The following is a 12920-nucleotide window of genomic DNA, read 5'->3' on the forward strand; positions in this document are numbered from 1 at the left end:
GAAATCTGCATTACAACGAACAATTCACAGCAGCGCCAAAATTCATGTTCTGTTGGAAATACAACGTAAAGGCTTCATTTCACCTTTATTTTTCTGGTTTAAGACACTTAAGCTGGCACCATGCTTTCTCAGAGTTGAGCTAAAAAAAGAAGGAGGGGAAGACTGCTGGAATGAACACTTACCAAGGTGCACCATATATCCTGAATCCCTTCACTGTCACCTCCGAGTCTTGTAAGTAAATACTGTTCGTCAGGAGGGACTGAACGTTGTCAAAGTCCTCTGGTTTCAATTTGGACACAGAGGGGAAACGGTAGTAGTCCTGTTTAACAAGGTCTGCCATGAATTCCTTATCAAATGTCAGTTCATGATTCCCAGCAATCACTATTTTATATTCGTATGGCAGGTTTCCTGAAATACAAAAAAAGAGCACCAATTAGCACGTTCATTTCCCATCACCAAAGTACAACAGCCAAGACTGCGTGATTACCAGACAGTATCCCCAAATGAAATAGCTCACACATTCCTTCATATTTCCATGGGAACCAAAATTTATGACTACTCCTTTATGCTAACAAAAATGACAATAAATGGGAGACAGGAAGCTGCTCAGAAGCTAAAAAGCTACTAAGGAGACATTAAGTTTTCTAGTTCCATTTCCCTTTTCTGTTTGCTACAGATTCACTGTGATAAATCCATACTGTGATCCATACTTCAGAATCAACCAACAAAAAGTACTTTAGTCATAAGCCTTAAAAAAGGTCTAGATTTGGCTTTAATCCTTAAAAAATAAGCTGACCAATTGTTTCTAACAACTCCATTCACTCACTGCTAGATTTTTAGTATCACCTTAGTACAAAAGACATGGCATACATATTTCACAATTTGCATAAATCAAAGGAAGCACACAGTACAATTTCGTATGGCAAGTTAAAGTTTACCTTTCGGCTTGTGAGTAAAAAGATTAATAATGACCCCCTGATTAGAAGGCTAACTTTCCTCCCATTGGGATGGGAAAAGAAACTGTAAAGCTTAACCCCCTTTTAATATTTATGGTATGGAAATGTGAGTTCGCAGTGTGTGCTTTTTATGCAAAAGTTTCCCGATCAAAATGAGATAATTCTGGGAAGAAGAATGAAAGCTATAAAGGAAAACCCAAACACCAGACTTCTGCATAGATTTATAATGTTTGAATAAAGTGCAGATCATACATATTAATAAGTCATCGTGATGCTATAAGAACCAAAATCCAAAGGGAGATAGTGCCCGGCAGCTGTCCCCATCCTGAAATTAATGCCCTTTTCTCTTCTTTGTCATTACGTTTCCCTCAAGCCTCACCACTGGGCAGCTGCTCATTTTATTTTATTTCATTTTTATTTTGAGGAGGAAAAGGGTGGGAAGACAGTGCCTATAATTCCAGCTTCCTGAGACTCCCGGGTCCAATGCAAAATTAATGTTTCCTGCTATTCCAGGAAGAATGAAAGTTACCACTAGCAGGAATTGGATATATTTGTTGTAAGAATTCATCCTTACCAGCAAGCCAGAGTCAATGAATCAATTAATGAAGCTTACAGTTGGAGACAGAATTATATTTGGGGGGGAGGGCAAGTTTTTGTCATAGGTCCAGTTGGATTTCACCAATGCAAATTGTAAACAGTATTAAAATTGGATACACAGAATGTGGGCTAATGGGGAGACTTATGAGAGAGATGAAAACAGGCAGAAAATAATACTGCAGGAAGATAAAAATGGTGGCTAAGTATCAATGGATATCCTTGACTACTGGTCCACAGAGCTGTGTGACATGCCTTTGGCCTCAGTTATTCAAAAGGCTGCAGTGAAGAGCTCCAAAAAAATAGGAAGCCTCTCTCAAGGACACTTGACCCACTGGTAGCCCAGTGGTTAAGAATCTGCTTGCCAATGCAGGAGACTTGGGTTCGATCCCTGGTCCGTAGGATCACACATGTAGCGGGGCTACTAAGCCCATGTGCCACAACCACTGAAGTCCGAACGCCCTAGAGCTGGTGTCCACAATAAGAGAAGTCACCACAATGAGAAGCCCACCCACTGCAAACTGGAGAGTAGACTCCACTCACTGCAACCAGAGGAAGCCCAGGAAGAGCAATGAAAACCCAACACAGCCAGTAAGTAAATAAATAGACTAAAAAAAGAAAGTAAGAAACTTCTCTTAAACACATGCAGAGCTTATAATCTGCACTAGCATAAGGCAATAAGATTGTGATGAATGTTGCAAGTTACTCAGATAAAATGATGATATTTTGCACAATTCCCTACTCTTAAAATACAGATAAAAGATGTATTTAGGAGTCTGAAAATTCCCAGCATTGTACATGATAGAAATTTCTGAGATGCCCCATTACTTCAACATCATGGCTCTGTGACCCCACTGGCCCAATACTACCTCCCCGGACCCACCTTCCTCCCAAGGCTGGAACAGAATGAAATGTTTTCCTGGACAGTAATCTGCTCCAAGGCAGGTCCTACCTGACTGAATCTTTGAGCAACCCTATTTGTACGAGTCATGCGTTAGCTGCCAGTTCTCCTTTAATGATTCATGATGATGGACTCACTGCAAACTCTGTCTTTATGCACCACTGCTCTTGCGAGAGGCCTTGGCTTCTTGCTTTTTCCATTTTAGAGCATTGCTTCAGGGATGGGATGGGTGAGACTGGGAAACGAGGCGACCTGAAGGAAGTACTTTTCTCCCCTTCAGATCAGTGAAAGAGAAAAAAATAAAACTGCTGCAAAGTAAATCTTTCCCAGGAAGACAGGCCTCTTCAGTATCATTTAAATCACATTTTGGAGACTCAGCATAAAGAACTAGCCACCAAAATGAACAGCCGCGGAAATCGTCATGATATTTACACACTGCCAACAAACTCATCTCTTTATGAGAATCCAATAGTAGTTTCCAACTTCCATCCTCTGTTACTTGTGTTATGAGATTGTCTGACATGTTTTCTTTTTTGCTGGACTGACCTTTCATCTGTAATCTGCCAACCTTTATGTTTTATATGAAAAGTGTAAGCAGGGCAGCTGACAAATCTCCTGTTACTTGATGGCATTTTCTTTTTTTTTTTTTCCCAGACTAGATTAATTTGGAAGGCTCTGCAGGCAAGCTCCAACCTTCTTGGTATTCAAATAGCATGATTTTAAAATTGTCAGACAAAGAGGTGCCTGCCTTTATCCATTTTATTCAGATCAGGTCATCGAAGTTGACCTGATCTGAATAAAAAACCAAGGCCATATGCAGAAATTCTAATGTGGAAAAAGTCTTGCTTTGAATGACCTAAAGAATTCTACCCACTAACCAGTTCTATCTTCCCCCAGACATGGTATATGTTTTACTGGTAAGATACGAGATGATTTTAGGCGAAATAGAGATGAACTTCTGAGAGAATGTCAAGTAGCTTTGTATGTTCTAAAAGGCACATTTGAAAAAACACACCAATGCAAGTAATGATATGTGGCTTCATTTTTCTACCATCTTTTCTATTTTCATTTTTCTATTTTTGTATATAAAATAGGAGATAGTTTAAAGAAAACTATTGAGCAAATAACCATATAGATAATTCAAAGATTTGGCAAAGTATTGACTACCAAGTGAATGAATGAAATTTGGGAAACTAGCCCATCTATCAGTTCAGTTTAGAGCTACAGATTGTAAGTAAGACAACAAGTTCTTGGAGGCAGCAATTAAGTCTTATTCAAAACTGTGTCTCCTGCGGTATCTATATTACCTCACTATATCATATAAATAGATGCTCACTTAAAAACTAAAGGATAGCTGAAGTAAGCTAGGTCTTCACTGCTACTCCACAATTCTAATTATTCTTACATTCTTGCCACTGTCTATTCCCTAAGCAGCCGTCACAGAACTTCCAGGTTCCAGGCTCCATTTGACTCCCCACTTAGCTTACAATACACATCTTCTAGCCCCAAGGTAGGCTCTCTTTATTTCCCAATTGCTCCTTTACATCTTCTCATCTTTTTAATAATTGGCCTCAATGCTTTTCTTGTCACTGGCACTTTAATTTTTCAGACATCTCCCTATACTGTTTTGGATGTCTTTATTATATTTCTCCCGCTTAGTAAGTTTATGTTTACTCCCCAAGAAGATAAAAACAAGAAGCTCTTCACACACACACCCCACACACACATCTCAAATGCAATCCTAAACCATCCCTGGAATTATTTCTTCTTTGAGATGGGTCTTCATTTCTAAACTTCTGGAAAGAGGCTTCTAGAAGTTTGCAGCTGGGGAGGTCAAATTCAGCTCAAAGATGTATTATAGTTGGTCCTCAACTGTTTTATTTTCTTAGTTGAACTAACATTTAGAAATCTGGAGGTATCCCACTAAAAATTCAGGGTTTCTGGCTTCTTTTGGAAGATCAAAAATCAGGCAGTTCTGACCTTCAGTCTATTGCAGACCTCCTCATTCTGTGTTACTTCTCACTCCTGGCCTACTTATCAGGACTGTGTACCCTGATGGGCTAACCTACTATTAGAATCAGCAACTGAGACACAAATGGTTACTCAGAATTTGCCCAATGTTGGTCTTCCCTGCCGGCCCGCAGGTTAAGAATCCACCTGCCAATGCAGGAGACATGGGTTTGATCCCTGGTCTGGGAAGATCCCACAAGCTGAGGAGCAACAACTAAGCCCAGATGCCAAACTACTGAAGCCCCTGAGCCGAACGCCCGTGCACCGCAACGAAGAGAAGCTGCCACTCACCGCAACTGGGGAGTCTGCACGCAGCAACACAGACCCAGAGCAGCCAAAAATAAATAAATGAATAAAACTTAAAAAAACAATTTACCCATCGCAACCTCCCTTTGTTTCTGTACTCAACCAAAAGCTTCCCTGAATGTCAGAATTACCTCCTAAAAACTAAAGCCGAGGTTTTCCCTCCATCCTCATCTCCAAGGATCACACGGCAGTGACCTATCTGTCCGATAAAGTATCTTTTCCCTAGATTAGTGATGCTGGACTCTGCCTTCTCCTCCTCCCTCTCCAGGGTACCCCTTCCTCGCTTCTTTCTCAGTTCCCTGTGCCTCTCATCTCATTCTCAGCTGACTTGCTACACTTCCGCTCTTTATCGTTACTTCTATGAATATTATTTAGTATTTTTTTACTGCATGTTATCACATTTCTACTCTACGATTAAATTTTTAAGTCTTATTACAAATTACACCGTGGCGGCAGCATGGGTAAGAGCAGAGACTCTGCAGGCTTCACCACCTATTAACTGTGTGACCCTGCAGAGAGCTCTTATGTCCTCTAAGGTGTCTCAGAAAAACAAGGACAATAATTGCACCCACCTCACAAGCTGCGTTCAAGATAAAATGAGACAGAGCTTCTAAAGCACATGCATGGTATGGAGTAAATAATCAGTGCATATTAATTATTATTATATTCCATTTGTTTAGCTTTTCCCTTTGCATCTGACTTATCTCCTCCAAGACGGTCCTTGAAGGCATGGATTGTGGCTTGTGGTTCCCTGTTTGACCCAAACTAGTTCAGTACCTTGGGCTTCCCAGGTGACTCAGGGGTAAAGAATCTGCCTGTCAAGATCCCCTGGAGGAGGAAATGGCAACCTACTCCAGTGTTCTTGCTTGAAAAATCCCATGGACAGAGGAGCCCAGTGGGCTACAGTCTACGGGGTCGCAAAGAGTCGGACATGACTGAGCAACTGAGCACACGAATTCAATACTTTCCAAATGGCAGGCACATAAAAAGCATCCGTTCAACAAGTGAAGGAAGGACTGAATCCCTGCAAGACTCACCAGGAGCTTCCTATAAAGAATTTCAGGAATGGGCTTGTCATCTTGAGTCATGACAAGGTTTAAGCCGGTATCAGATTGTCCTCCAAGTTTAAGCCCTCCTGAATTGCTAGCTAGGTTAAAAACAAACACACACAGTTGGGAGCCAACTCTAACACATCTGTGAGCTGAATCTGGCCTACCAGATGCAAGCCTCTGGAATCCTCTTTCCAGAAGTTTAGAAGTGAAATGAAGAAGCATCTTCAATCCAGTCTAGCCAAATAATCTCCAACACACTTTTTTTTTTCCATTTATTTTTATTGGTTGGAGGCTAATTACCTTACAATATTGTAGTGGCTTTTGCCATACATTGACATGAATCAGCCAGGGATTTACATGTGTTCCCCATCCTGATCCCCCCTCCCGCCTCCCTCCCCATCCCATCCCTCTGGGTCTTCCCAGTGCACCAGCCCTGAGCACTTGTCTCATGCATCCAGCCTGGGCTGGTGATCTGTTTCACCCTTGATAGAATACTTGTTTCAATGCTATTCTCTCAGAACATCCCACCCTCACCTTCTCCCACAGAGTCTACAAGTCTGTTCTATACATCTGTGTCTCTTTATCTGTTTTGCATATAGGGTTATTGTTACCATCTTTCTAAATTCCATATATATGCGTTAGTATACTGTATTGGTCTTTATCTTTCTGGCTTACTTCACTCTGTATAATGGGCTCCAGTTTCATCCATCTCATTAGAACTGACTCAAATGAATCTTTTTAATGGCTGAGTAATATTCCATGGTGTATATGTACCACAGCTTCCTTATCCATTCGTCTGCTGATGGGCATCTAGGTTGCTTCCATGTCCTGGCTATTATAAACAGTGCTGCGATGAACATTGGGGTGCACGTGTCTCTTTCAGATCTGGTTTCCTCAGTGTGTATGCCCAGAAGTGGGATTGCTGGGTCATATGGCAGTTCTATTTCCAGTTTTTTAAGGAATGGCTGCTATCCAAAAGTCTACAAGCAATAAATGCTGGAGAGGGTGTGGAGAAAAGGAAACCCTCTTACACTGTTGATAGGAAATGCAAACTAGTACAGCCACTATGGAGAACAGTGTGGAGATTCCTCCAATATACTTTTTAAACTGCAGTTTCTTCAAATATAAATGGGGGGGAGGGAAAAATAATCACACTACCCTTAAGGTTTGATGCACATTATATAATCTACTGCATGTAAAGGTGTGCACAGTTTATAACACTTCATCATCTCTCAACAGGCATTAGCTGTGCTCAAATAATTATTATAATGATTGCCCTTCCCAGTTGCCAACCAAGAAAATACTAGTTTGTCTACAAATAGGATCACCCTCTGGTCACATTGCACAATGTCACTATCTTCAAAGATAAGCACCTGAGGATGAAAAGGAAAACTTTGATTTTCCAAAGGCAGAAACTAATATGTTCCAATGTGTCCTTCAAGTTAACAAAAATATCACTAGGGTCATTAAAATGTCTGGATCTGGAGGTGATGGTGGGTGGACATATGAGACTTTCAACCTGTACACACTGCTGTGAACCTAGCTGCCTCTGTCAAGATGTTTCTACCCCTGAAAATGTGTGCCCTTAACCTTCAATGACCCAGTAACCCATCTCTTCTAACATTTATTGACTGCCCCAAAATGGGCCAGGATCAGCCCCTCATTATCAAATGAATAGTATAACCTGTGATAGGTAACACCTTAGATTCTATTTCCCCCCAGAGTGACTACTCATTTGGAATATCCTTAATATATTTTTAATAAAAATTTTATTGGAGTATATCTGATTTACAATTTTGTGTGAGTTACAGGTCTATAGCAAAGTGATTCAGTGTTACACTATATTCATTCTTTTTCAGATTCTTTACACATATAGGTTATTACAGAATAGTGAGTAGAGTTCCCCGTGTTATGCAGTAGGTCCTTGTTGGTTATCTATTTTATATGTAGTGGTGTGTGTATGTTAATCCTAACCTCCTAATTTATCCCTCCACACAATGTTTCCCCTTTGGTAACCACAAGTTTCAAAATCAATGAATCTATTCAAAATCTATGAATCTACTAACACATATATGTGGAATCTAGAAAAATGGTACATACAATCTATTTGCAAAGCAGGAATGGAGACATAGAGATTAAATATACGGACACCAAGAGGGAAGAGGGGGTGGGATGAATTGGGAGATTGGGATTGACACATATACACTATTGATACTATATATAAAATAGATAACTAATGAGTACCTACTATGAACTCTACTCAATACTCTGTGGTGACCTAAATGGGAAGTAAATCCAAAAAAAAGAAGTGATATATATATATATATATATATTCATTTTGCTCTACAGTAGAAAGTAATACAACATTGTAAAGCAACTGTACTCCAATAAAAATTAATTTAAAAAAATGAGAAAACAAAAACAAACAAAAAAAATGAATGTCCATTGACAAAGGAATGGATACAGAAGATATAGTACATATATACAACGGAATATTACTCAGCCCTAAAAAGGACAAGATAATGCCTAACATCTTTCATAGAATCAGATAGGGTACTCTTCTATGAGTGTATGGAGAAGAACAGAAAAACTAAGATCTTCAGCTATACATATGTCTGGCAAAGCTGTAACAACTTTAAAGCAGATGCACAGTAGATTGTGTCAAGGTCAACCTCCTTTCCTTCCCAAACTCTGGGTATTTAATGTGTCACTGAAAGTGGCTCCCATGAATCACAGCACAAGAACCTAGAAGCATCCTCAGGAGAGCCTGAGTAATTTGAAAGTTGTGCTCCACAAAGCCTCCTTCAGGTGGAGCAGAGCAACTTGAGGAAACACACAAGGGCAGAAGGAAGGGGACTCATGTTCACCATGGCAGTGCTACTTTCCTTTATTTTATGATTTAGTAAAAGATTTGCAGATACGCAGATGACACCACCCTTATGGCTGAAAGTGAAGAACTAAAGAGCCTCTTGATGAAAGTGAAAGAGGAGAGTGAAAAAGTTGGCTTAAAGCTCAACATTCAGAAAACTAAGATCATGGCATCCGGTCCCATCACTTCATGGCAAATAGATGGGGAAACAGTGGAAACAGTGGCTGACTTAATTTTTCTGGGCTCCAAAATCACTGAAGATGGTGATTGCAGCCATGAAATTAAAACATGCTTACTCCTTGGAAGGAAAGTTATGACCAACTTAGCATATTAAAAAGCAGAGACATTACTTTGTCAACAAAGGTCCATCTAGTCAAGGCTATGGGGTTTTTCTAGCAGTCATGTATGGATGTGAGAGTTGGACTACATAGAAAGCTGAGTGCAGAAGAATTGATGCTTTTAAACTGTGCTGTTGGAGAAGACTCTTGAGAGTCCCTTGGACTGCAAGGCGATCCAACCAGTCCATCCTAAAGGAGATCAGTCCTGGGTCTTCACTGGAAGGACTGATGTTGAAGCTGAAACCAATGCTTTGGTCACCTGATGCAAAGAGCTGACTCTCTTGAAAAAACCCTGATGCTGGGAAAGATCGAGGGCAGGAGGAGAAGGGGAAGACAGAGGATGAGATGGTTGGATGGCATCACTGACTCAATGGACATGGGTTTGGGTGGACTCTGGGAGTTGGTGATAGACAGGGAGGCCTGGTGTGCTGTGGTTCATGGAGTCACAAAGAGTTGGACATGACTGAGCGACTCAACTGAACTGAAAAGATTTGATTTGAAGAAAGTTATCTCTGGCTTGGCTTCCCAGGTGGCTCAGTGGTAAAGAATTATCCTGCCAAGCAGGAGACATAAGAGATGTGGGTTCGATCCCTGGGCCGGGAAGATCCCCTGGAAAAGGAAATGGCAACCCACCGCAGTATTCTTGACTGGAGAATTCTAAGGACAGAGGAGTCTGGCAGGCTAAGTCTATAGGATCACAAAAGAGTCAGACATGACTTAGCAATTAAACAACAACATCCCTGGGCTTAAAAACATTTAAAAGAAAAATCATAGATATATCCGATTCCATTTTACTAATGAAGACAATGAGTACCAGAGAGGTGCTGTCACTTTCTAAGCGAAGTTCACAGGTCAAGCTGGTTCAAAAGTGGGACAGAAAAGCTCTTTGGTTCTCTTGCTAGTATTCTGTCAGGTGAGACCAAATTTTTAACTGCCTCACGGGGTTTGGCTCAAGACCTACCTCTTACGTGAGTCCTCTTCATCCCACTCCTCCATCTGCAGTGATCTTTTCTCTAGATCTGGGCAGCTATGATCTTTATGTTTGCATCATGAAATAGAACTCCCCATTCTACATGACCCTCTGCCTATGTCATGGATTTCTCCTCCAGGGGACATGAAGCCATGTCAGCCTCACACTATGACAACACACACACACACTGGCTCAATTCAGGCCATTTCCCAAATGCTACTGTAGCTGTGGGCATAATTTCTTATCTACTAGCTCCCCAAAGAATTTGGGCACCTACCAAGGAAAGGAAGGTCACAGACTTGAGAAGGGGAAAGAAACTCCTCTGGCCCATCTTCATGCAGGGTCCCAGAATATAAAAACTTGTAGGCTGTACCATGAGAAATAAAATGAGACTCTGACAGGAGAACAGAAGTTCAAAGTAATAAATCAAAACATCTACGGGGACCAGAGAAGTGAAACACAAATGTGAGCTGAACTGGTTAGAAGTCATAGAGAGTGGTGAAGACTAGCGCACACATGCATCAGTATTTTAAAATAAACATATAGAAGGACTTCCCTGGTGGTCCAGTGGTTAAGAATCCACCTTCCAATGCAAGGGATGTGGAATCAATCCTGGTCCAGGAACCAAGATCCCACATGCTGTGGAACAACTAAGCCCCAAAGCCCCAACTACAGAGCCCACGCACTCCAAAGCTGCGCGCGGCAACTACAGAAAAGCCGACATACTGCAACAGATCCCCTGTGCCACAACTAAGACCTGACGCAGCCAAAAATAAATATTTTAAAAGTTAAAAAAATAACATAAATATAAATAAGCACTGCTCTGGCCCAACAAGGTTCCTTGCCCCCCAACCAATAAAAACATTAATTTCCCTCAAAATTATCACACGACTGCAACTTCTTTTTTTTTTTTTTAATCATTATAGAATGTGTTCCTCTTGACAACTCAAAGTTTCAGTCAGATCAAAATGCAAAGTTAATTCCAGAATATTTTGTTTTCTTGAGAATCTGCCTCCACCTACTAGGAGTTGGCACCTGCCCCCAAACACTTCATTCTTCATGAATGGGAAGTATAGGGAAGAGAGACAACCAATATGGCCATCAGGTTGTGACTTATACCAAATACCACTTTCCTCATGCCCCATTTTTATCCTGGATCGCCTATTTATTTCTGCTAAGAACACAGGGGGCAAAAAAACCCCAAAATACGACGGTAGTTCTTTGTGAAGGAGAGCACCCCAAAGCACCCCTGGGTAAAAGAAAACCTACTTATACAAAGATGACAAATAATTTCAAACTCTCCAATCTCTATGCCCACTTTCTTCAGTACTCCTAAATTCTAGACTTTGAAAATATGTGAGGAAACCAAAGTGAAAATATATGAGGAAACCAAAAATGTTTCTGGCATAACATTCATATTAAATAAAGCTCTCTACAAGAAGAAAACAAGACAAGATGACAAGTCAGAAGAACCTATAATGGCTCCCAGATGCCCAGGAAAATACAACTCACAAGGCACAACCTTCAGGCTTACCTTCCCTCGACAGTGTGCGAGGAAGAAAAGGAAACTAACTTTCTGAGATTAAAAAGAATAAAATAAAACAGATATGTAGTCATGTTATCATGTTATCACTACTTCAGTCCTATTATCATGGGAGTGTTTCCACACAAAAGACGTATCTTGCAATTCAATCACATTGCTGAAATCTCTCTTCTGCGTGGGGCACTGCAGATGTTCCCTAATGCCAATGCTATAAAGGGACCTTGTTATATCCCCAAGGTGGATTAAAAAAGGCATTTTTTTTCCATTTAAAATTATTATTATATTTTTAATATCATGACTCCAGCAGAGAGGGAAATGTTCAAACTCTTGAAGGTTCTTTATTCCACTGAGGACTAAATAAGAATAACTTTGGCTTGAAAACTGGTCAAGCAGAAAATTTTGCAGGAGGATGGAAGGAAAAAAAAATAATACCAATGGCTAAGAGGATGGAAGAACTATGAGGCTGTGGGAAGGACTAAGGTGATGTGTCATTTAAATCCATTCCCTGTTTGGGAGTTTGGGCTTAGCAGATGCAAACTATTATACAGCAAATAGATAAACAACAAGGTCCTACTATTTATTCAGCATGGGTGACTGTATTCAATATCTTGTGATAAACTATAATGGAAAAGAATGTGAAAAGGAATATATATTTATATGAAAGTGAAAGTGTTAGTCGCTCAGTCATGTCTGGCTCTTTGTGAGTCCAGGGACTGTAGCCTCCCAGGCTCCTCTGTCCATGGGATTTACCAGGCAAGAAAGAACACTGCAGTAGATTGCCATTCTCTTTCAGGGCTTCCCTGGGGGCTCAGTTGGTGAAGAATCCACCTGCCAAGTGGGAAACCCGGGTTCAATCACTGGGTTGGGAAGATCCCCTGGAGAAGAGAACAGCTACCCACTCCAGTATTCTGGCCTGGAGAATTCCATGGACTGTATAGTCCATGGGATTGCAAAGAATTGGACACGACTGAGCAACTTTCTTTTCACTTCACTTCACTTCCTACCCAGGAATGGAATCCGGGTCTCCTAAGATTGCAGGCAGATTCTTTCCTGTCTGAGGGAAGCACGCTTTACCAGGGAAGCACGCATGCTAAGCTGCTTCAGTCGTGTCCAACTCTTTGTGACCCTGTGGACCATAGCACGCTAGGCTCCTCTGTCCATGGGATTCTCCAGGCAAGAATACTGGAGTGGGTTTTCAGGCCCTCCTCCAGGGGATCTTCCCAACCCAGGGATGGAACCTGCATTTCTATGTCTCCTGCATTGCCAGGTGGGTTCTTTACCACTAACAACACCTGGGAAACCCCATATGTGTGTGTGTATGTATATATACAGATATGCATGCGTGTGTGCTAAGCCCCTTCAGTTATGTCTGACTCTGTGT

General features: G+C 41.0%; 1 protein-coding gene across 5 annotated transcripts in view; it reads right to left on the bottom strand.

Moving 5' to 3' along the window:
- The window catches only part of MPPED2 (metallophosphoesterase domain containing 2), a 197350-nt gene that overhangs the window by 97590 nt on the left and 86840 nt on the right, over positions 1–12920 (bottom strand). For all 5 annotated transcript variants that reach the window (XM_043482793.1, XM_043482795.1, XM_043482794.1 and 2 more), the window contains exon 4: positions 183–408. In XM_043482793.1, coding sequence (XP_043338728.1) covers positions 183–408 — 226 coding nt within the window. The remainder of the gene's footprint in view (positions 1–182; positions 409–12920) is intronic.

This window comes from Cervus canadensis, chromosome 11 (genome assembly GCF_019320065.1).
Source record: "Cervus canadensis isolate Bull #8, Minnesota chromosome 11, ASM1932006v1, whole genome shotgun sequence".
NCBI classification, from domain to species: domain Eukaryota; kingdom Metazoa; phylum Chordata; class Mammalia; order Artiodactyla; family Cervidae; genus Cervus; species Cervus canadensis.